This window comes from Aythya marila (genome assembly GCF_965140915.1).
Source record: "Aythya marila genome assembly, chromosome: 1".
Taxonomy (NCBI): domain Eukaryota; kingdom Metazoa; phylum Chordata; class Aves; order Anseriformes; family Anatidae; genus Aythya; species Aythya marila.
The window spans coordinates 121,719,423-121,745,083 of NC_139042.1; the positions used below are offsets into that span (position 1 = coordinate 121,719,423).

Below are 25,661 nucleotides of genomic sequence, written 5' to 3' on the forward strand. Positions count from 1 at the left end.
CTAACACCCAGTCTTTCTCCAGCTCTGTTAACCAGGGCACTTCCTTCCAGATCTCTCCAGAATAATGCACAAACCTGCAGCCTGCTGCAGAATTAAATGAGACTTCCATTCTGCCCCAAGATGCTTGAGCATTCCCACTGCATGGCGAGGTGAGCTTATAAAGGACAAGAGATGCCTTTTGAATTAAGTAGACTGTTTTTTATTGAGAGATTTTTAACGTCTCCTCACCTATTACCATTATTGCCATTGCCCCCCACACAAGCAGTTTTTCCTTAGAGTGGAAAAACCTCAGTGAGGCTGTAAATGGTGAAGAATTCTTGTGCTTTTAAGGGGCAAAGACTGGTCTGCTCCTTTTTAAATTGTGGCAATGTTGTCTTCCCACTGTGACAAATTGGAAACTTAGGAATAGCTGCAAGATTTTTTTTCAGGAGACTTAGTTCAAGTCCTTCCACTGGACCAGCCCAAACAAGAAAACTTACACACACATCCCAGAAGAAAGTGCACACAAGAACACCAGGACCTGGCCTCAGGTCAGTCCCCAGCTCCAGTCCTGTCTCACAAAAGGAGATTCTCAACTGACCAACGAGATGCTGTGAAGAGAAACTTTCTTCTGTGCTACTGAAGTACTCTTTCAAGCAGTGTGCTGCCCATCAGCTGCGGCAGCAGCAACCACAAACAAGATGTGCTGCCATTTCCTATAACCTGCCTGGTGCTCACCCTTACGAGATCTTTGGCTGTATGCTGAAATCCACTGTGATGTTGATGTACAAAGGGTTGTGTTCCACTGACAGCAGTTTGTATGAACAGGAGTTCAACCCATCTGTCTTCCACATTTTAGATACCTGGCGTAGAAGCTTCATCCTGAGGACAGAGCAGAGGAGAAAGTCTTCATAGCACAAAACTGAGATGCACAAGAGGAGTTTTGAGCTCTTTCCCATGTCTGGTAACCTTAGAGACAGAGCCACAGCCAGTCTGTATCTACTCAGAATGCAAAATCATGTTTTTCTTGTCATCAAGATGGGCAGTCAGACATGGGAAAATAGTCCTACAGTTTGGGGAGGAGAGATTTAAGCCATTTAATCTCCAAAATCTATGTTCAAGTCATATCCGTGTGATTATAGCTTGGGAAGGTTTTACTGAACATTACCCACTCGATTACAGGCACATCTCCTGCACTGAAAAACAGCTGCCAGCTGCAAACAGTGGTGTCAAACCCATCACCCAGAGAGTTTGGGTACCACAAAATGCCTGGTTGATCTAATGTGAGGAACTGGGCCACCACTTGGTCTGGCTCCTAGCCCCCTTCTATAGCAAGGCAAAGTGAACCCTGCTGTAACTCACCTCTCTCTGTTCTCCTCATTGCCGTGGTCTCGGTTGTGGAAGATCATCGTGTACCTGGCTACATCAGCAGATGGTCTCACCACTCGCATCTTCTGCATCTCAACCCTGGAAGAAATAGCAGTGCCATAAGCAAGACACCCCCTATAAGCCACCTCTTAAGGAGAAGTGACATTCTGGCACTTCAGTTTTGGTACGTGTCATAGAAGCAGGCACTGAAGATGTTTCCTACAGTTCTCCATCTCTTCCATAACCCATTAAACTGGACCAGAAAATACTAATTTAATTGCATTCAGTGATGTAACATGTCCTTGAAGCAAGCTTTGTGTGATATCTGCTGTAATAGCTACCTGTTTCTCTTCAAAAGACAGGAGTATATGTCCAGAAACCCAAATCTGTAAGCTCTGTTACAAACTAGGATGTCTATAGCAAGATTACACGTTCTCCAACGAGTTCATTTCAACTACTATAGTGAAGTCCCTACACACAATAGTTCTCCACCAAAAAGAGGAAGAGAGCTTGCTTCCTAATGGCTGGCAGGCAGCCCTACAATTCTGAACTTTGTCTACATGAAGAAAGTTTTCTGAGAACAGTGTCAAAAACATTAAATCTCATGCAGAGATTATAATGCCTGACAACAGGCACTTGATTGGAATGTTTGGCCTTAACCATATCTGTGGAATACAAAAATTTTGCTGTCAGCAGCAGCAGAGTTAATTTTATGGCAGTGGATTTAAGGAACACCCCAGGTCTTTGCTAGCCATACATCAGCAGAAAGAGCAACAGGAACCCAAGAAACAGCCCCAATAACTTTCCAGTGAGTGTTTGTAGCAGCAAATTATCAAATGAATACAACAGCTGGACTGAAAAATCTTTCTGATGTTCTCTGTAGAAAGGGGCCCATAAGGGAGCGTCAGGTTTAGCACGGAAGCAAATCAAATCAGACACAGAAGCCAAACAGGAGGTAGTAGCCCTCCAGCACTGAGTTGTTGAAGATACTGAAGGGGCTGCTGCCATCTGCTGCCTTTGCAGAGGAAGGCTACAAGGATCTCTCTACAACACCCTATTAGGAAAGCAAGCTTCCCATTCCCTACCCACCACAAATGCTGTAACCAGGAGGAAAGGCGTGAGCTAAAGCCAATTGCAGTGTGCACACTGGGTCATACGGTTTGGTTTTCAGGCCCCAAGATGGCACAAAGTAGTTGGTGTCTCTAGCTAGAGCTTCAGGGAATGGGAAAGGAATTACTAAGAAGGGACAAATCCATATCTCCAAGTAGACCTCTTAGATTACTCAAGACACAGGTGACCAATATGCTAAAAAGCTTTTGCTTAGAAGTTCCTAACTTTAGCACACTTGATTTCTCCAATGTGATCATTTAAAAATCACCAGAGGTATGAATTTTATATCCCTGAAATGTTTGCTTCCATATTTAAACAACTGAAAAGGATGACAGAGCACACCTAAGTTACAAATTGACATTTTTTTCCTTCCTTTCACTAACAGTAATGCTGGTCTCTAGAGGTTTCCTCCTAAGCAAAGGGGGACAGATCAACATGAAAGTTTAGTCTTTACTACCACCAAATATCTCAAACTAACAGGCTCCTACTTTGACAGCCACATCTGCAAAAGTAATTTTAACAAGAGCAAAGGGCAGATGAATACATGTGCAGCCTTTCTAAAATATAAGTTATTCACCATCTTAACTACAATCAACACCACCCACGTGCAAACTAAAGCCCTTCTCTGAGGAAGTCATGGTAGTCAATGAATGGAAAAAAAGCCAAAACCCAAATACTCCCACACACTCACAGAAGTAGTGGAACTCAATACATGTGTCACTGGCAAAATCATAACACAGACTTCAATCTTATTTCGCTTACAACCAATTTCCAAGCTGTAACAAAAATGCTTTGTGGCTGAGACAAAAAGCAAGACCAATCAACAAAAAAAAAACCCACCAAACCAACAGCTCTCAGAAAGACCAGATTTTAAGCATGCCTCATCTTTTCAAAGAGGAAACTGTTCACAGAACTGCACCTTCACACTCCAAATCCCCACAGAGCAATACTCACACCCCATTTCCCTCCAGCCTTCTTTTTACCTGATTCGAAGGTCATCATCTTCTCCACCCCAACCCCAGTAGTTGTTAGAGAATCCATTCACCTTGGAAAACTGTTCTCTTGTTAGAGCAGTTACACCTCCAAAATAGCCCTGGTAACGTAACCTGGAAATACACAGGAAGAGGGGACAAAGAATTAAAAGGTTGAGTTACGCCACCACCAAGAATACCACCCTATAACTCTGGATCTAGACTCGTCCTTTGCTTTTTAAGATTCCTGTTGGCCAACTTCTCCAGCAGGGCATAAACTTGCAGTGTATCAACCCCAACCTTCCCAGCTCCATATCTTCTGCAAGCTTTCCGAGGACGGACACTCTGCCCCATTGTCCAGATCACTACTGAAGGTGTTCACCAGTCAGAATCCCCTGAGCCCAGCAGTCCAGCTGGTTTTCAGTTCACCTCACTGCCCAAACTTCATCCCTTTGTGAGTGACGTTTGTGACAGGAGTGACATTTGTTCTGTTGCAGGCTCCAGGAACCTCCCCCAAACCTTTCAAAGGTAACAGAGTGGTTTTGCAATGACAGCAGCCAGGTCCCTCAGCACTCACGGCTACACCCCATCAGGTCCCACAGATTTATGGTGTATACCCAGTGTCCAACCACCTCTTGCAAGGACAAGAAAACATCGGATCCTCTAGGATCTTTAAAACTGGACTAATAAAAATACATTTAAAATGGTCACTTAGAAAAGGATGTTACGGCTTCAGGGAAATAGCTAAGCTCAAAAAGCTTTCCCACCCTTGCCTTCGAAGTCTGAATATACAAATCTTTTCATAAAGAATCTGAGTTTCAGTTTATATAACTAAACTGATTATATTTGCTCTCCAGAGGAGCACAGTTGCCAAGATTACCATGTCCAGCATCACCATAGAAGGTATTTCCCTCGAAGAAAACGAATAAAGAACAACCCTACCAAAAAAAACATATTCCTGCCCAGGACATTTTGTATGAATACAGGACACGTGTGACTTCAGTTTCCTCAACCTCATCTGAGCAACACATCTCAGCATGCCCACCTCAGCCAAAGCACAACACTGAGGCCACCTAACTGAGATTTCTACCTGTGCTCTCACTCTTGAGCTCAGGATCTGAATTCTTTCAAGCAAACGGAGGAATTCCCCGGGAAGTAAAGCGCAATTATCCCCACTTCACTGATGTGTAAGCAGAGGCAGTGCCACAGAAGTGAAAGTATGGATCAAATCCAAACCGCCAGTATCCTAGTGAATACTGGCACGGGGCATTCACAGTAATAATAGTAATCCTTTTGTTAGTATAAGACTTTAAAGCCAAAACTTGAAGCTGACTTATAACAGATCCTTTCCACAAACAGAAGTCTGAGGAAATCAATCATAAGAAGATCCCTTTGTAAAAACAGTAACAATCAAATAAAAAAAAACAATAATCCATCTGCATGCTTAGCTCACCAAAGCACTTGCAGTAACTGGGGAGGTTAAACACCTCTCTCATATGTTTATTAAAGGAAACACTGAAGTGAAACAGGGCTTTACTTCAAAGTGCTTTGCAATCAGCTTTTGCAAAACTAACTTATAATTGCTATTTAGACTGACATGACATAAAAAGTGAATCTTGAAAGACCGATGTTCAATGAAACCACTCTAGTCATTAAATCCACCGAGCTCAGGAGCCCTTTTACCTCTAAGGTGGGCTGAACCTGACTTTTCATTTTAAATTATTTACATCACAGTAGCACTTAATTGATCCATTTAAAAACAGAACAACCCTGTATTAGACGCCATACAGCCAAATAATTAAAGGATAACCCTATCCTTTGGCAAATTTTCACGCTTGAGCAGATCTCAGTATCAGAAGTTACCTCTTCAACAGCAAAAGGTAAGTGGCAAATTTTATCAGCACAATCCTAAGATCATACTGTCAAACCACAGGACCAGGAGACTGCAGATGTATTTCTAGCTTTGACATAAGGTCTCTGGCATGTGGCTTTCCTCTCAGAAACGAGAACAATGACAATGCCCATTCTTACAGCTGATGACAGAGCTAACTTCAGAGATGTCTGTAAGAGTCTTGTCAGAAGGTGCTCCGGAGAAACAGAGCATTACCACCAGAAACCAGGTGTCAGATAGAAGGGAACGCTCAAGTATACAGCTGCCTGAGAAGAGGAACATTATCAGTAAGTTGGCATTTTCCAGCTGGTTTTCTTTTCACGTTCATGGTTTCCTACCTGTATCCAGTACTGTTCCTGCCAACTACAAGGTGCTTTGGCTGTCTGTCACACATGTAAATGTTAAAGTCATTCTCCGGCACCAGATCCACATCATGGAAAATGAAACAGTCCCAGTTCTCTTCTTTTAGGGCCTCTAGGTATCCTACATTCAGCAGTTTAGCTCGATTAAATTTGGTGTTGCCAGCCTGCGGAAAAGAACACAAAAAAACTCTGAAGAACGTGTCAAACCTTTTTAACTAGAACTGCTACCCCATAACATGAGATACAGCATGAAAATAACCACCGATGCAGTGTTTCGTGTTTCTGTGGCATCTACTTGTCATGAGTGAACACAGGTAGGGGCAGGAAAGCCTAAGGCTATGAGGCCACCAGAGAAATATGCATGCTGCAGTGCAATTCTACTACAATTGCTGTTCCCATCACTCCATCAAGCCACATTAACAAAAGAGGTATCAGTAAACAGTCTAGAAACTGGCAATCCATGCAACTATGTCAGCAAGGCTTATGAAAGCTTAAAAAATTAATCCCATAGTTACTAGTTTACAGATGTCAGAGCACGCGACACAGGTGATTTATGCTTGCCGCTCACTTCAGAGGACAGCAGTGTTTAAGAAGTACACTGTATTTCCCTAAACCACACAGTAGGTGGCAGAGTGGGAAATAAAATGCAGGTCTCTTCCTTACCTCCTTCCTGTAACTGAATTATTATGCTGCACAGGGATTCTTCTTAGAATGGAGCTTCATTTTTATTTATTTATTTATTTTTATTTACTAATCTTCATTGTTTGCTTTTACATCAAGTTAGTACATCTTCACTTTTAAAAAGTACCATTTTCCACCTTTTATATATACACACACACACACACACACGTGTACACACACACCTGGCACTTTGGTAAGCTTACCACGACACCACTGATTCAGAGGCAACATGAGTGCTTATCTTGCTTTTTTTTTTTTTATCTGGACTGTACACACAAGCTAGCCTGTAGAACACCTTCTGCTCCTGAGGACAAGGGGGTAAATTGCTTCAAATTCTAACAACGAGTCAAAAGGCCCAGCTTCGTGCTTCCAGAAACCAGAAGGTCATTTGTTTTCTAGACCTGGCAACCTGACGTACTTGATATAGTTTAAAAAAAAAAAAAAAAAAAAAAAAAAAAAGTAATCTTCCAAGATAAAGGGCTTGTTTGCTAGAAGGTACCTGGACAGAAAGAGGCTCCACAGAAAAATCAGAAAGAAGCCAGCCTCCCCAAATGGAGGGATGGGTAGCTGTAGGGAAAAGCAGTTGTATACATAGCATGTTTCATCCTTCCACTAAGTAATGCTTTGCTTCAAAGAAGGAATTTGCTCACCATTACCACCAACCATCTGCTCCTACACAAAGGTGACTTAGGAGCTTTATGGCTCACTACACATACCCTTTGGGAAATACGGCCTGTTCTGAAAAAGGAGAGATAATCAATTACTTCAATTCTGAGTAAGGGAAGAAGCATGTTTTCCAAGAAAAAAAAAAAATAGATACTGAAATAATAGATACCCAAAAATCCATGATTTTAAAGTCCTGAGTGTTTTTGTATACAGGACGTTAAGAAGAAATGTGTCAGAAAACCTCCTCCTAACACTGAAAACATAGGTTATGGGGTGAAAAACAGAACAACTCAGGTAACTGGTGAAGCACATACAGAGAACTCCACTTGTGTATCAAACCCAGTAGCAGCATCTACCAGTGGCTGGCTGTGTCCCCCTCAGCAGTACAGGCAGCCAGCACAGCCCCAGCCTGCACAAAGGCAGCCAAACAGCAGTAAAACTGCCCTCCAGGAAGAGCCATTTCAGTGCTGAACAAACAGCAAAGTCTCCTCTCATCTGCTACAGAAGACAGACTTCTCCTCCTGACTTTCAACACAACATTGACGTGACAAACTTCTGTTGGGAAAGAAGTTATTCACCCTTTAGAGATTACAAGGTTTTTTTTCAGTACTGCACTCGTGTACACACACGTCTGTGCAGCAAAACATGATTTTGAAATGTTAGAAGCAGCCCACAAAGAGGAGAAAAATACAGAAGGCCCATTTATTAATCTTCCTGCAAAGCAAGCTCTGTGTATTTTTGTAGTTAAAGCATGTTTTTCCTCCATTTCTTTCCCCAAATATACTTAAAGCAACTAATGACATCACAAATGGAGAGTGAAGACAGATTTGCCAACAAAGAGTTTTTTAGTTAGCCTCACCTCAGTGTTTGGGTGTGCCTAGCCACACTGAAAGGCTAAGCAAGAGTTCCCAATCTTCCAAGTAAAAACTTGGATAGAACAAGTCCAGACTCAGCTCTGCTGCTCACATCAGACACAACCTGCAGACTCTTCTAATACTTTCTGCTAACACAACTGCCTGTCCCCACATCACGTATTTCAATAAATAAGGTATATGCCCACTCTCACGATGATTTTTTGCTAACCACTGCTTGCGAGCTGGAGTGAGGCATTATTTGTCCAATTACTGTATATACTACTGCAGAAAAAGCCTCGCTTTTCCACTCCACAGGCCTCATGGTGACTCAGAACAATGCAGGAACTGCATATTCCAACTGAATTCCAGCTGCCATTGAGCAAAATTGTAAGCTGTCACCTAAGTTGTGCTGCCTCTGCTTGACTCCATCCTCTTCAAACAGAGGGGAAGAGAAGCTGTAATAATCACCTTATTTTTTCTTCCTGCTGTCTGAAATCTCTGTTTAGAATCAAAGCAGAGCACATACATAAATGACAGTAAGATAAAGCAAGTAAAACAAAAGTTCAAGAAAAGGGCGACACATTACACAAGAGAAATCTGCACTGCTTTTATCTCATGTGATCAGAATGTAAGCACATAAAAAAAGACAATGCAGCACATGTCAGTACGCTCAGATGTTAGCCACTGACTCCACAGAGCTTAAAAGAATATAAAATAGGAGATTACTAAACCTCTATGGAACCAAATGCTCCACCACGGCTATTTCTTCCCACAGCCCTTGCTGTGCAAAGTAAATCACCTACAAGCTGTAGCTGATGTGGTTAGTTTTGAGACAGAAGTATGACCACATGATAAGCGGAGCTTACTAAGCTTGACAGCAAGATGGGAGAGAAGACCTAGCTACAAACTGAAGCCTTTGATAAAAACAACCCCAAAGTTAAAGACAAAAAAGCATGTCAGCCTAGCTGCACACATGTATACTGCAAGAGAAGTGAGTTGTACGCTTCTGATGTAATGCAGGAGATGCTTACCTTAAGCAGTAACTCAGAAGTTATTTAAGTTATTTTAACTAGTGCCTGTTTCTCTGACTAAGACACCCTTTGTTAATTCTTCCCAGCTTTGCTACCAACAGCTGAGCTCCTGCAGCAGTGGCTGCAAGCGTTGCTGTGTCCCTCAGCGAGCAGAAGTGCTCCGGGCAGGCTGAGGAGCAGAGGAGCAGCAGAGGTGGCAGCAGCAGCATCCTCCCCACCCGAGCAAAGCTCTGCAGAGCTGCCTCACCTGGTGAATAACGTAGATGCCGTAGTCCAGCTGCTGCCTCTGCAGGAAGGGGTGGAGGTGCTCCAGGAGGTACAGCAGGTGCCTCTCCCGGTTGCGGTGCGGGATGAGGATGGCCACGCGCTGCAGCGCTGAACACTCGGTGGGATGATACCGGCCCCTGGCCACCTGAGGGTTCTCCTTTTGCACTTCTTCTAGGGTGAGAGAGGGTTTGAAGGTCAGTTTGCTGGCACCTCCTGTAGGAAAAGCACAAGAATTTTTTCTGATTTGTCTGTGGCTAGTCCAGTCAGCTAATGAGGCGCCCCATAAATGGCATAAGAAACCCAGATTCAAGCCTACAATTGTTTTCCCTAGCTTTCTGAGGGAAAAGCAGTGCTAGAAGGATATTACAGGGGCAGTGGAAGGAGAGGGTACTGAGCATTTACTTAAGATGATTACAGAGCACTGATCATACAAATTCCAAGAGAAGTTCCACCCTGCTGCAGGAAGGTTGGCCAGAAACAGCTGCCAGGGCAAAGGAGGGCAAAATGGAGAGAGACACAGGACTGTGGCTGTGAGAATTCATCTCTGCATAAAGCATGAGCAAAAGTACTGCAGGCTTGATGCTATAAATTGTTAGACAGCAAGCTTTTGGACTACAGGGAGGAGGGAAGAATACAGCTTCGTCTCAGCTGTAGTCAAATCTGTTCTCAGTGCCATTTTACCTACAAATGCAAAGCACGGCACCAGTGGGGCTGCTATCCCAGCCAGACACAGCACAGCCACTCACCAAGAAGCACTTACTGAACCTGGTTGCATGGTATTTATTTCACAGAAGTGTATAACTAGAACAGCAAGGAGGAAAAGTAAATCCGAGGAGAGGAAAGCCACATCACTTACGCAGGTATGGAGACAGAGCTGGACAGTGACCCTGAGGTGATGTTGTGGCAGGAACTGCTGCAGTTAATTTCGTCTTCTCGTCCTTCCAACTGTTGCCTTCCTCCTGCAGGCTGGTTGCCTTTCTGAAATCCTCCACCACGTTCTTAGGTCTAGGCATTGACTGTCCAGAGTCCACAAAGTAACTGAACGTGGCCCATAGCAACATCAGACACAGCGTGACAAGCAGCAGCACTTTGAATTTATAGAAGACGTGAAAGATATACAAGTTCAAGGCCATGGCTCTCCCTGACCTGCAAACTGCTTCCTCCGCTCTGGCAGGCCACTCTCGCTGTGCACCCAGTGGGGATGAAACCAAAGGTCCCACGAAGAAGATCACAGTAAAGAAAGGAAGCTGGAGGTAGGGAGGGTTGCCACACTTTCTGCGGTTTTGCAATTCACGGAGCTGCAGTGGTGTTTGTTCTTCAAGTGTCAGAAAATATGACGTACCTGGAAAAAAAAAAAAGGAAGGGAAAAGTTAGTTTCTATTGCCCTCCGCTGCTGCACCTTTGAACTTTATGAGAAGAGTTCACGGCAAGCCATGGGAGATCAGAAATAGGAACCAAATATGAAACCACCAAAATATGAAAGGCACAGCAAGTATGAACTATTGATCAGAAACTAAGCTTTGGTCCTAGCTCAGCTGCAACCAGCTGCGTGAGTTTAGGCAAATCACTTCCCTGCTTTGTTCCCCCCTCCAAGTCAGTCTTTTGTTGTTTTTGTGTGTTGTTTTGTGGCTTGTTTTCTTTTCTGAAGATCAGAAAGTGCAACCTCTACCCCATGTTATGTCTGCGTACACTTCTTGGCAGTACACAGGTTTTATTACTTTTATTTCTATCGAACTCACAACAGCTGCAAGACAAGGGATTCTGCTGGCCGTGAATACAGCTGGCTCTCCCCACCAAAATGAAAAACAAGATAACTTCCAGAAGAAAACAGTTAAACTCTTCACCTATATCATCTGTGTTGCACTACCATGTGCAACGCAATGTAACACAACACTAAATTGGCATCAGAGATCCGTCCTCCATATCTGCTGCCTTCTACATCTGCAACCATCTTCTCACTCATCCTTCTACTACAATGAGAAATAAATGAGACCGATGCAAATCTTCCTGCTTTTCAAGGGAAAGGTTCAGTTCTTCAGTGTTAGGTCTGTAAGGATCCAATTCTTTATTCTGTCTCCTGACCTTTTTAAGAGCCCAGCTTTCGCTGCCATCACGCTATAAAGTTACGGCGCTAATCCTTCTGTCTGGCAGAGCACAGCAGAGAAAGAATGAAATTTTAATAAAAGAAAAACTTTGATATGGAAAACACAAGAAAATTGCTACGTGTGAAAAGAACAGAGACGGAGGCTAAGTGAAACAAAGGCACTGATTAAAGACCATGCATATGAAAGAGGCTAGATCAAAAACAGCAGCAGCACGGAAACCACAGAGGGTTATTTTGCACTGGCTTTCAAAATACAGAAGGGACCCCAGAGAGGCATCACAGGCAGAAGGAATACAGTAACATTCCTATTAGTTTAGCCCTGGTGTTTTCTGCAGAAGTTTGCTGATTCATGTGGATGTATAAGGGAGCCAAACCTCGGACTGAGGAGATGAATCCCTCTACACGCTGCTGAGCTCCTCAGGGTTTGCTGGGAATGAGCAGTCTCGATAGTGCCCAGGAGGCACATTGCAGAGAGTTTAACCTCCTTCCAGGCACATGCATCACTCATGCTTCTTTAAGGAAGAGGCAGGAAAATTCAGTGACCTTACCACTGAAAGTGAGGGAACTCCACAGGTACTTCAGCAACAGGCAAACGAGAGAGCAAAAAAGACAGGTTATGTGGGAGAAAATGGTATTGGTTACAAGAAAAAAAAAATATATATATATATATAAAAGAAATTAAAGGAAGAAGTTAAAGGGAAAAAGCATACGCTTTTTGCTAATAACCTGGTTTAGGCATGGCTGTTGATTTTTTTCCTGATCTTCAGTATCACGAGGACACCGAGTATCACCAAAAAACAGGAACGAAAGCTTGAACCGTTCTTCCTCCTTGCCTCCTTGTCTCCTATCCCTTGAGACCACATTTTCAGTGAATTGTTTGTATTCCTTGATAAATGACACCAAGGACCGCCTAGGTCTCTGCCTCATTGTTTTGAGATTTAGACAGATTAGCTTAGTGCTCTCATTTACATCCTTTCCCCCAGTTTTCCTCATGGGAAATCATCAGAACAGCCTGTAAGGTATTGACAGCGTGGGTCCCTACTACTCCCCAAGGAAATCTGAGAACGAACAGACCCAGTTTTCCTCTTCTTGGTATCCACTAGCTCTGTTGTCAGAACAGAAAAGAGCAGCTTCAGAGTAACACCTAGCATTGAACTGACCTACAGAATTAGCAAGTCTATGCAGTTCAGCATAGCTATATACAGTTAGAAATAAAGGAAAAAAACACAAGAGGATCAGCAGATTTAAGCTGCATGCTGATATGACACAGTGCTTCCCACTGAAGGATGCCAGCTTGCAACAGACCTGGTGATCTTCCTACTGGCTCCGAGTTTTGTGAACAACTGCTCAAATACAGCCTCTGTAACACCCAGAATAGAAGTCATTAATCAAGAAAAAAAAAGGGTGAGGTCAGCCAGGCACAGGGATTCTCCAGCTTCTGTCCCTCAAGGGTGGCACCTGACATCTGCTCTGCAGAAGCTTCACCACTTTATTACAGTGTGGTGGTTCTCCACATTTTAAAGACAAAAATAGACCCCTCACTCCATTATTTTCCCATGTTAAGATTACTAGGCTCACTGGAGACCTACAAATATATATTCCTAAAAAAAAACAACAGACCAAGGCTGTGGTATTTTCAGAAGTCCTACTGTTCTTTCTAACCCCTGCAAAGCTTTGATGCAGCATTTTGGTAACAACCCTGCTGCATCTTCCCCAAAACTGGGCCATCCTGACCACTCAGGTGGATGAGCTGCTCGTCTTCCCTCGCTGTGTTCCTCCAAAGGCTGCCTAACCTGGCTCTCATCCTGCGTGCTGCCAGGCTGTCACCTCCTGCCCTCCTTTCAGGAGATCCTCACGTGTCCCATCTGAACCTGAAGGTATTATCTTACAACAGGTAGGGTTTTCTAATTACTGTGTGACTCTGCAAGCACACCATTCCTTCTTCACCTTTACACAAAACAGAAAAGTATTTGGTGGAATTTGTTGTTCTACAGGCCTGCAATGTGCAAGGAACTCAATATTCAAATCTGTACACCAGTTAAATGCATGGTGACAAAATTAAAAATAAGAATCTCCACAAGCCCCAAACACCATTTTGTAATACCTTTAAGGTATTGCTGCAGTTGCTGTCAGTATTTGACGCCATTTATTCTGACATTGTTTATTTTTTTCCTCAGACATGTAGGCTACAGCTAAAATATCAAAATAATGTACAAACCACAATACTTGGAATGCATGAAGATGGGTGCAAGCAGACCATGCCTGTTGCTTTTTTCATATCAAAGAGGGAAGAGGAACATCTCAAGAAGAGAGAAAAAAAAAACACAGGGGAAGAGGAAATTTGCTTTCTAGCAAGCAGAATATTACAGTTTGCCCAGGATATTTTGTAAGAAAGCAGTTGCTGCTTTACAAATGAAGAAAAATGAATTGAAGTTTGATACGGGCTTAAACAGAACATGGATTAAAATCAGCTAAGTGTCCCCATGACTCTAGAACCTCAATTCAATCACTCTCTGTAACAGGAGTTGGGGGGGAAAACACCCAAACTAGAACAAGCTGCAGATGAAACTACCATGTATGAAATACTAAAGGGAGCGAGGCATAAAACAACAAAATAAGAGTGACTGGAATGACATTAAATGGAAAAAATACAGGAAAACAATGAAAGACAAAGATGCTGAGATTTTCAATGTATGCATTTTACTTCAGCGATGAGTTTTACTTCCTACATTTCTCTGAGCCTTGCTGGCAGACATGCCATAATAACAGAATTAGCAGCCCTGATGCCCTGGGAGGTAACAGCAGAAATACTGATACACTTGGAGTTAAATAATTCCAGTTTCAAGCTTGACTAATGAGCATTAAACAGGATAATGTTTGTTTTTGAATACTGCTTGCTGAAACATCAGCGCGTTCCTTTCAGCCCATCATCATTTCCTAATTAGCTGTCATACCAGGAAAAGGCTGCTGCGTGACAGAAGCGATTTCAGCGTGGTCCCTCTGGACTCCGATTCACAGCTGCGCTGACTGAAGAAGTAACAGCCCAAAACGCTGTACCCTGTTACCCCACTGTATATCAACGCCAAAACAATAGGGATGCAAATCAAAGTGAGGACGTGCACCCCTCCTTCCTCTGCCAGCTTACACCCTGCAGCAGCCCCATACAGGAGGGGCATCAGTGATAACCTACATACAAATGACCTGAGAACAGAGAACCCTATGGACAACATAGGCAGTATTAGCCTGGAGTTACGAATCATTGCAAATTACATATTTTGCTTATGTAAACTCCACTTGCAAGCTTCTGGGGAGTGATCTAGATTACTGCCTTTTACAACCCCACTGTTACCGTGCACCATTTTGCAGCTGAAGCACTCTCCCTAATGGTGGTAATCCCTTCTCAGTAAACCAAAGGTATCGGCACCTGTAAGGGGGATTTGCTTCTCCCCTACCCAATCCAAACACATTCTAGACCAACCTCAGCTCGGACAGACGACATCAAGTTAAGATACCAAACTTAAAACACAGGAATGACTATCAGTAAGTGTTTGATCAAAACCTATTTCTTAAATTCAGTCTTTCAGAAGTGGACTACATTCTTCTTTTAAAAAGAGTTGATAGCCACTTAACTCTGATGCACAGCCTAGCACAAATGGGCCTTCCCTCATAATAATTTATTTTTGTCCACATAAATAAACAAACAAAAAAAAATCGAAGGGAAAAAACACCTGGATGGAAGAAAAAACATTGGGAGGCATATCAGAAGTATCAGTCAGAAGAATACATTGCTCGATTTTATTTTTTATATCATGAATAGCATTTAGATGTAAAATTGCTAAGATACAAGGATAAGTTATGAAAAACTCTGACCCTACCACACCAACCTTATTTCTACTCTCTTCCCCTACTATTCAGCTAGGTGGAAGCTCACACATACAGATTTTTGTCAGTTTTATGAGTTTCCTCTGCAAACAGGTATTATTAAAAGTTCACAATAGTCATAGAATCAGAATTATTTTTATGATAACCAAAGCTACCTCTTCACTGAGTTCTGTGGCACTAACTGAATGCCAATCTTGCTTAAAACACACTGGAGCACTTCTACAGAGTGGCAGAAATATGCACGCACCATCACAAACAATTAGGCATTTTCAACTCATCACAACACATGCAGAAGCGCATTTTTGTTTCATAAACCCAAAGGTTGTTATTTTTGATGTTTTCTATGAGGTCTGGCAGGACCTAAAGCCCCTTCAGTTCCAGCTCACCCTTAAATATCAGAGGGGCTGAGGGCAGCCGGGCATGGATTCTGAGTGAGGCCCAATTCGGCACTCACTTGGTTGCATTCAATATATTGCATTACCACGATCCCAGATGCACAAACAGCACAACACACCTTCAGTCTAGTAAATTAATAACTGGGGCAGTGTATTGGGGCAAAAGGAGTGCAGGTTCTCTTGGACTGCTGGTGATAAATGCGCTCACTGCCTGCAAAGTACACGCAGATACCAAAACTGATACAGCCAACCGCACATGAGTTAGCTTCTGAAACATTGTGTGACCTCCTGACTTGTTTGTGATGGTATCTTCCATACCAGTCTTCCTCTCGAGAGGCTTTATTTTCTCAGTTTTAGGTGGAGCTCGAGTGATTTTAGTCATGCGTACATTCATTGTGATCGGTATAAAACTTCCTCACTTCTGCTTTAAGGGTATAGGCCTGGAGACGTTCAGAGCACACACACAGCGAGGGGTGGTCAGGCCAGGGAGGGAGGTGCCTTTTGGGATGGAGGTGTGCTTTGGCATTATAATGAGGAGAGTTGGCACTACAGTGAGATTATAACGAGGAGAGTTCACCCAGAGGACAGGATTTGGTTATCAGTTTGGCTCAGGGCTGGCTATGCAGTTTATTAGTTCCACAGTACCGCCAAGTTCCCCATCCCTGAGGCGATAGCACAGAGCCTGGCCATGGTGTTTCCGCTCCACCCTCTGTGGTGTTTCTCTTAGAGTCAACACACCAAGCCCCTCTGGTGTCACCCACATCTCAGGTTGTGTTGCCAAGGGGGCCGTCATGGAACAGATCCCTTGGATACATCTCAAACTGCACCCTAGTGAATGAAATCAGCTGTGTAACACGGTCAAGAGATGGTGTTTTATGGCCTCCACTAAGGACTCCTGAACAGAAGATGACAGTAATAGAAAATGAAAGGATAAGTAAGACAAGATTTTATTAATACTTAACCTTCATCAGATGAATGAAAGGAAAATTTGACCATTACCTCGCTGGAGTGTGTCATTTTACCATTTCAGGCTAAGGACTCTTCATGTTCTGTGCTACTTAATCTAACAACTTTTTGGTTTGAAAAAGTGAGTTTTCACCATTGAAAGACTGGTGTGCCTGGGATGCTAGGGCAGCTAACCCAGACTTGAGATCACTAGTGTTGGCCTTCAAGAAAAAAAAGTTAGTCCCAGGGCCTAGTGTTAAAGTCACACTTCAAGCAGCAGCATAAATACATAACAATTAGAATAGCCTTAATAAAATACCAACTGGAATAATTACATGGAATCCAGCCTTGAAGTCTAACAGTCCCTTTACAACCCACAAGAAATAACACAGCAGATGAATTGCACTTCCTAACTTCCTAATAGATAAAATTAAACCATCACCAAGTAAGGCCAAAGGTAAGCAAATTACAGCAGATAACAGGGGTGAAATTACCCAGTCAGATGTTATATCACATGCAAACAGAAACAAAATCTCAATTCTAAAATTTATTGATTAAACGTATCTTGCTATAATCTCCAAGATGCTGGAAACTGGTTCTTTCCTCTTCTACACTCAGTGACTCAGGGTGACTATCCCTCAATAAGGGTGGGAACACTTAAGGGGCATAACTGCACTCTTCTCATAGCCCTCAAACCTGCCTCTAGCTATGTCTGACCTTCAAAGGTACCCAAGAAACCTTCGCAGAAACCTAAAGTGCAACTCTTCCTGTGAAATAACATATTTCAGTGAAGCATAACCAAACCAAACCTAGGCTATCCAGGAGCCCTAGGCTAAAAGCCATTTTTTAATCTGGACAAAAATCCTGGGTGGACGAGAGTATCAGCAGGTAGATTAGCGGTAGCCCTAATCTCTATGTTAGTGAAGGAAAACAAACTTTGATATGCAACTGGAATTGATAAAAACCTCATTAATTTCAAACACTTGTTTTCTACCTACATGTTTTTAAGATAAAGGTTTTCATGATGACAATTAAACTAAGACCTAGATTCACATCGTAATTTTTACTGTTAAACTTGTTTGATAAGTTATCAGTGAGAAACCACTTGTTGCCTCAGTTCTCTTTCTCACATGCTGGTATTAAAAACAATTCACCCTGCAGAGAACACCTGTGGAACAGCTCCAGAGAGATTTTTGTTTGATGCATGATGCATTTAATAGATGATTTTTGGAGTGTATGCAATCTAACCTTCTGACTCTTCCTGTTTCACACTGCCTGGAAAGGAGATGTTTCTTGTCATGCAATTTTTCCAGAAGCCCCTGCAGCCTTCTCTAACTGGGTGAAACGCACAGATTCCAGACACATCAGGTACAGCCGCAAAAAGGATTCACCTCTATCTAACTTGAAAAACCCTCTTAAGTGAAAGCAGAAAATGAGTCATAAAAGAGTTTGTTGAAACAGCGATTATCAGCTCAGTACTATGCAGACTTATTTAGTATTTTATCCAGGCAAAAATCAGAAGTGTCAATAGGTAAGCATAGGAAGTTTCTTCCTTAAACCCTCCTAGAAATAATTAAATTCTTTACAGGTGCTAAGACAGAAGGATCACTATACAGCATCAGCTTCCCTATGCTAAACAGTTCGAGCTGTTGAGTTTTGAGTTTAAAGTTGTTCCTTTTGCAGGCATTTCTTCATCTTCAGCTGTCAAGCATTACAGTAATGGATTTTAATATCCCTTAAACAACACTTTTTTTTATCCCTTAAACAACACTGTTACATCTTCTTATTAAAGAATCACTGACTGCACTGAGTAGCAGAGAAGTCACGGGCCATTTAACAAACCCCACAATCCTCACACAAACACCTTTTCCACCCCTCTTTCTGGACTTCAAGCCAAAGAAAACAAGCATATTAAACCACTCACTGTTGCTGCTGCCGCCACATCCCACCTTCCTGCAAAGCAGTCACTGCAAAAAGCACAGAGAGCAAGCGGCAGGCACTTTTCAGCCAGGAAACTCCACACCATAAAGAGCCCTCTGTTACCTCTCTCACACTGCAGGAAAGAGTGAGCTCAAAACTTGCAGAATGACTTTAAAAAAAAAACAACTCCAGCACATCCAGCCTTTCACCAGCCCTAAAAAGGCTCTGTAGCACCGTCCCACACATCCTTCCCTCTGCTCCCATCCCAGCGAGGGAAGGCAGGCAGCCTCTCTGCTTGCTCCAAGGCATGGCAGAACCAGGACGGGGGGCACTCCAGCATATCTGGACAGAGTGGCTGGCCAGAAGCAGTACTGCAATATAAGTAATTATTATAATAAACCATCCGATCAACAAGTAAGTGGCTTAGCTATACTATTATGGCTAAAAGGTTATGCTGTCCAAGCTCCAGTTTGGAAGAGTTTTGTTGCCAGCCTCCCCAGCAGCCACATGTTAAGCTGGTAAACACCAGGAGAGCTGCACCTAAGCTAGGGTGAGATTTTCCTCACGCTTCTAGACAAGAACTGATGACAACGAAACACTTTAGCAAGGATGAGAGAGGCCTGAGTACACACTGGGTACTCAGAACTAAGGTGGGTGGATTAGAGGCAGGGAGAGAGAGGACAAATGTAATTCAAGACTTGTATGAATTCTTTGTGCAACTCTGCTCCAAGCAGGTAGATGTACAAAACCCTGCCAGGAAGCCTTCTCTGTGCCACAAAGACCTTATGTGTGCCACATAAGATGCGTGTGTGTGATATGTGTGGCACACAAAGACCTTATTTATTATTAGGACTGCACAAGAATCTGTGGGAAAAACTTGTTACAGACACCTACCGTATTGGAAAATCCTTTTGGGATTACAGTCTGGTTTATCTGGCCAACCACATAAAACCAAACCCCCCTGGATCTTGACTGTTACTGGCTCACCTTCCTGCCCACTCTGTGGAGCACATCCCCAAACTGCACCTGCTCTGGGCCAGCACTAACTCTCAGGCAAACACGGGCTTAGACAGATCAGGAAGCAAGCAGTATTTCTAAAAGTCTAAAGTCTAGCATATCCAAACACAGCTTCTAATCTCTGTGCATCATTATACTTAGGGTATTAATCTTACTGTTTAAGAATCAGGGAAACGTATGCAGAGAAAACAGAACATAGAAAATTAACGATTAACTTACACACTCCCGTTCTAAAATGGCACTCAGATCACCAAACATCGTAAGCTAGTTTAGCTTACCATCACTGAAGAGGTCTGAATACAGCCAGGTGTTAAAAGTTAACTACAGAAGTTGATGTCAAATGCCCTAATTGCTTTGGTAAACAAATAAAAGCTTTTGATCTCCAACATCCACGTAACTTGGTCTCAGTCATGATGTTCCCTAAACACCAGCTTAGCTACAGTGCAAGCAGGCAAGCAGATGCAGCACACGATTCCAGCTCACCAGGGCTTTAAATTATGAGTAGATGCCTGACAAAAAAAAAAAAAAAAAAAAAAAAAAGGAAGACATCACAGAGACAAGGCTCACAACACTCAGTTGCAATAGAAAAAGAAGAAGCTCATTGGCTCATTAGCTGTATATTCCAAATGCACTGTAAATACAATTTTTAAACAATTGCAGTTTAAAGTCCAGTCCTGAATTCCAGTATCTATTAATAAAAAAAAAAAAAAAAAATCGTGGCCTCAAACTGGAAACAGACAACAAAAATACAGGTTTGCACTACCTTTTTGCAGAGAGCAACCCTTGAAAATGTGCCCCCACCTGCAGTTTCTACCTGCCCACCTACTTTTCTCCATATTCTAGTTCCACCACTGCTGCAAAACTCTTTGATCAGTAACGTAAGGAAACAAGTTTGGTTTGTGTGATAACAGCCCAGATGACCAGGTTGTAACCAAATGACATGCTACCGGGTGCGTTGTCCTCACAGTGTATGTCACTAAGGTGACTTTTAAGCAAAACAGTGGAACTCACTAAAGCAACACAGCAAAACTTCATGTAGGATCCTGTAACAGGTCCATAGTTTTTTTACTAACAGCTCTATTTAAGGCATAAATATCTCTAGTTTACAAGGGGGAGGAATAAACTTGTAGAGAGAGAAAAGACTGCCAGCTTACATGGATTCCTCACCTCCACTGGCTTTTCTTTTCTTCTAATCTGACGAGTGTAATGGATAGATTACTCATTTCAGTGAAAAAATAAGTCCTGAAACTAGTTGTCTGCCAGCTCAAAGCTAGAAAAGCATTTGTTGTGGTTTGTTCATTGCTGCCTGCCCCAAGCCCACCCAGGCACACCCTCAGTTCCCCTTCCCAGCAGAGCATTAGGAGAAAGTAAAAGGAAAAGCTCAAGGGTCAAAATAAGGACAGGGAGACCACTTACCAATTGTCAGTAAGCAAAATAAACTTCATTTAGAGAAAATTAAGTTATTGCCAATTAGAACTAGAGCAGGATGGTGAGAAGCAGTGACAAAAACTAAAACACCTTTCCCCCCATGCCTTTCTTCCAGGGCTCAGCTTCACTCCTCCGTTCCCAGCTCCTCCATCCACCAGCAGTGCAGGGAACAGGGGCTGTGGTCAGTCCCTAACAGTTCCTCTGCTGCTCCTTCCTCCCATTTCTGTCTCACACCCCCACTCCTTCCTCTCACAGCATTTTGCCTTTTCTGAAGTGTTTTTCCCAGGGTGCCACCAGCTTGGCTGACCCACTCCGTTTCACTCCAGCCAAAGATCTGTGTCAGAGCTGGCTGGCACCAGCTGTGTCCAACACGGGCACACAGCCCCTGGTTTCTTCTCGCAGGAGCCAGCTCTTTCGATTCCCCTCTGCCAACACCGTGACACCCGCACCCATGCAGCATTTCCTCAGCTGAAGTGAAATATTAACAGCAGTTTAAAAGATCCAGTGTGCTGCTTGAGATATGTGGCTTCTTAATGAACTCACACACATTTATTTGGAAAATATATCATTGCCAACTGGCTGTACCAGTAGCCAGAAAGAGTCCTCTCCATCCTGTACCTCCAGCCACAGCAGGCACCCAGCTATACTCGTGTAGCTTCATCAACCGAGTTAATCTACTGACTGATGCTTTTTGCCTGCTCACCTAGATCATCACTGCTACGTGGCATACATATCCTGCCTTACCTATGCACATTATCTTCAGGCAGACAAACCTGAAGCAACAATTTCAAAAAGACAGAAGACATTTCACTTCGCATTTTTACCTAATACAAAGCCCTATAGGTAACTTGGCTTTAGCATCATTCCTGTTTCAGTGCTTTCTACCTATCTCAAATATTAAACAGTGGATATGCAGCTATTTCCACCATTTCCAGACCATCTGGTGAGAAGCAAACATTTTTTTAATACATTCATGGTTCACTTATAAAACAGAGGCACAATTCTTGGCAAACATTCAGTGCCTGCAACTTCACGTTAAGATTTCTGAGATTGCCCAAGCCTTTGCTGCAAATGACCCAACATTATCATCAAGCACAGACCAACTGAGTGGGTGCTATTCCAGTGCTCGAGTACAGTTCTCTCTTTCCTAAAATGTAACAAACTCTGGCTTTAGGCTAAGAAACACCATCTGACTTCTCCAGGCCAAGAAACATTTATGAATGGCCTCCCTTGTTACACAATTACAGCTGAGCCACAACCTCACTGCAAAAGACACAGCACTGTTAGACTGAGGGCAAAGAGATGGAAGTGTACCAGGCATACAGAAATCAGACCAGGGCACTCCCTATCACTGCTTTCCAGAGAAACATCTTTAAAAAAAAAAAATACAGCACAGTTTAAAACACCTTTCCCCCGTGGTCTGTGGAATTTTCTGAAAATACACATCATAAAACTGATTTCTGCAAATACAGGGATCTCACACATGATGGAGAGCTGAAGTTAGGACTGAATTCAGCAGTACCCTACCTTCTTCTGGCAGCTGCTGGCTTGCTGGAGCAGCAGTCAGTCAGTACAGATGCCAGACACCATGCCACTTCACAGAAGAGCTGAACACATTTCTGGCCAAATTGTTCACCCACCTTTCTGCACAGAAAACCAAGCAGTTTAACTACATCTAAGGCAGACATCAAATTAAATATTCACACATTCTTACTTCAGCTTTAAGTACTTCACACTAGATTATATATATATTTTTTTTAACAGTACCAACCACAGACAGTACAGGACAGAAGCTGCAGAAAGAAGTGCAGATCTGTGCCTAATACTTGTAAACTCAAAATTATAAGCATAACTTTCTATAAAAAGTCACAAAAAACACAAAGCTTGAAGTTGTACATCTTATTACAAGTGCGTAACGAGAAGCAGAATCCCATTCTCTCTCAACAAAGTACCTTGGCATGAGAACTGCCAAGTCATTTCAGCAGAAGTTTCATCAGACATTAAGGGATTTTTTTTTTTGTCTTACCTCATTAAGGATTACAAATTGCCAGCGCCTAGTAACAGAGATGGCTATCAAGTTACAGTGCACCTGGTATGATTTTGATAAGCTCTTAAACACCCAGGACCTTCTTTTGTGTTAGAACACAATTGAGAGCAACGCAGATTTTCAACCCATTCGCAGATGGATTTTCATACGGGAGAAAGAAAATTGTTTCAGACAGATAGAGTAAGAGTTATGATTTGTGCCATTCAGAAGTGTTATGGTCTAGAACAGCATTTGAAAAGAATTTAAAACTGCTTCAGCAGTTCTAGCTCAAGGTACGACCAAGCAAATTTATGCAAACTGCTTGGGGCAGTAATTCTGAACACTTACCACGGTACGCCTGTGAATCAAGATTAGTATCAAGTCTTTGGGACAAGCAGCCCAGTGAAACTTTAGACAGTGGGGGATAAGTACATCATTATTGCTCCCACTGAGTTAGCAACCTCTCTGCCTGACCTCATCTGATCTTGCTGGGCAGTCCAGAGAACTAAAGGTGAGAGGCAGGGGGCTCCTCCTCTCCTACTGCCTCTTCTTCAACCCTCCTTCTCACACAAGCAGCAGCTGGGCCCTAGCTCTTTCCAGGAACAAAGCAGGAGGGAAGGGAACAACACAACCCAGAAGCAGAGTAGGGAAACGTGGCTCCTTTCCCTTCACTTCCTCATTGTTGTGCAGGTCTTACCCCTCCCCATCCCACTGATGAATAGAATTAGCTGCAGGAGTTTGGAAGTCAACCACAGGACTGAAGACTGAGGTACAGGAGAGGGGAACAGAAGATTTGTACTGCACGTGCCCCAGCAACATCAGATCCTAGAGTTTTGCTATTATTTAGAACTGCAAACGTTTTGAATCCTCATCATGATTTCCATTTAAAAGGATTATCTGAATTACAATGCATGTGAACTTGATCCCTTTAATGCATAACTTCATTAATTCACTGCCTGGCAAATAAATGTTACCCAGAAATTGTTACTCTACACAGCAGCACTGCACATATGCAAAGAAAAAAGATTAAGGACACAGATGAAACTATCACGGATGTACTTCATGCTACACATAGGTACGCCAAAGTATTTCCAACAAAAGTAAAGAAAGTATAAAGACCTGATTCTTATAATCCCTCATAGAAATACTAAAAACTAAAGAGAAGTGAGAGGGAAGCTCTTTTGTCATTCTACGAAGTTTTCAAGGTCCTGTCTACACACAACAAAACAAACACAGCTTCTGCAACAAAAAACAACTAACCCAGGCGGCCAGTTATACACCCTGCTGGGAGACTTTTGGCCTACATATTTGCCTGAACAACAGGGTGGGTTTTTTGTGTTTGGAAAAAACAAAAACTTGCATCAAGCAGGCAGTCATTCAACCAAACTGCCCTATCTCCAGCCAAGCTCAAGTTCATTCATGCGATTTAGATTTAGGCTCACGTAATCAAAAACAAATTAAGCACCTCTCAACTTCTTTTTTTTTTCTTCTGACACTTAAAAGAAGAACGGGGCAACTCAAACCAGAGAGAAAAATGCAAACCTTTTAGAGTTGAAGCAACAGATTGCTTTCTCACTAAGTAGAAAGGTATTTGTGAAATGAAATCCAGCTGTTACAACAACAACAAGGAAATACCCGCATAAATCAAAACCATGACCTATCATACTTAAAGAAAATGCTTATCGAGAACAGTTATTTGCAGTATCTTGGATGAAGAAGCGATAAACTTCAGCGTTAGAAGAGGTTTTGTAAAACAGTCTCACTATGTTGAACAGTTGGAGAATAAAGCAATTTACAAGCCGTGCTTTCAGCTTTCTAAAACTAATCAGAGCATTTGTAGATAACAGCAGACTTAAAGAACTGTGATTAGAGCTGCAGAGAAAATAATCTTCAGAGAAAGAGCATCGCACATAACTACCAGTACTGCCAATAAAGGCTAAGCATACATATTTAATGAATGAAAACAGAATCTAGAATTTATTTCCTTTAAAAAAAAAAAATGGTATCCTTCTGTTATAGCAGAATTTCACCTTTCTTTTCTCTAATCCTCCGTATTGAAAGCTGAGATCTTGTAGCCAGCCACAGCCTGCCCCTTGGGAACTTCCTTAGCTATTAAGCGAAAGGGTGGAAAGAAAGTTAAATCCACAAACTGAGGGAGCTTTGCTGTTAACTCCTTGAGGCAAGCTGGTGTTAGCAGGAAACTGAACGTAGAGATATTTTCTTTGCTAATGGAGCATCACAATGATGGTGCTGTAAAAACCACGCATCTACAAGGTTTCTAACCATACCAGGGCGATGCTGCAACAGTTTGCATGGGCACAGAAGCCAACCCTTCCCAAACACCCCTCGCAGCTCCCCCAGACTCTTTCCCCTAACGCCAACAAACACCTCTCCATCACCCCCTGCCCACCTGGACCCTCCTTCGAGGAACCCACACGAGCCCCCTCCGCGATCGCTCTTTTGGAGCCCCCAAGACCCCACCTGCAGCACTAAACACCACTCACTCCCCTTCACTAAGCGCTTAGGGCCGACAGCAAGACCCCTCTCATCACCCCCACCCCGATCCCGACCAGCCCCAGCCCCAAAAACACCGCCCCCCCCCCCCCGCCCCCAGCCGCCGGGCCGAGCCCGCCGCCTCCCCGCTTCTCACCATGGGGTCGGAGCCGGCCCCGCCAGCCCGGGCTCGGCTCCGCGGGGCCGGCCGCAGCCCGGCGGGCGCCCCCCGCGCAGGCGCGCTGCCCTTACCCCACTCACGGCATGGCGG

The 25,661-nt window shown here is 43.1% G+C and overlaps 1 protein-coding gene across 5 annotated transcripts; it reads right to left on the reverse strand.

The window, feature by feature from the left end:
- Positions 1–194: 194 nt before the first annotated feature.
- B4GALT4 (beta-1,4-galactosyltransferase 4) lies at positions 195–25,661 on the reverse strand. 5 transcript variants are annotated; one of them, XM_082772878.1, is made up of 7 exons: positions 25,643–25,661; positions 10,037–10,522; positions 9,161–9,393; positions 5,658–5,845; positions 3,441–3,563; positions 1,342–1,446; positions 195–861 (listed from the first exon to the last, which is right to left on the reverse strand). In XM_082772878.1, exons 2-7 carry the CDS (start codon positions 10,311–10,313, stop codon positions 720–722), a joined length of 1,068 nt encoding a protein of 355 aa, XP_082629004.1. In that variant the 5' UTR covers positions 10,314–10,522; positions 25,643–25,661; the 3' UTR covers positions 195–719. The 5 variants fall into 5 exon arrangements, with proteins under 5 accessions (XP_082629004.1, XP_082629000.1, XP_082629001.1 ...); XM_082772874.1 differs by lacking the exon at positions 25,643–25,661 and adding an exon at positions 25,548–25,638; XM_082772875.1 differs by lacking the exon at positions 25,643–25,661 and adding an exon at positions 20,860–20,998.

Coding starts and splice junctions, on each gene's coding strand:
- B4GALT4 (XM_082772878.1), bottom strand. CDS start 10,313: ATGGCCTTGAACTTGTATATCTTTCACGTCTTCTATAAATTCAAAGTG. Junction 3,564..5,657: donor AGGAACAGTACTGGATACAG/GTAGGAAACCAT, acceptor GTGTATTTCCAG/GTTACGTTACCAGGGCTATT. Junction 862..1,341: donor AATGAGGAGAACAGAGAGAG/GTGAGTTACAGC, acceptor CTCTGTCCTCAG/GATGAAGCTTCTACGCCAGG.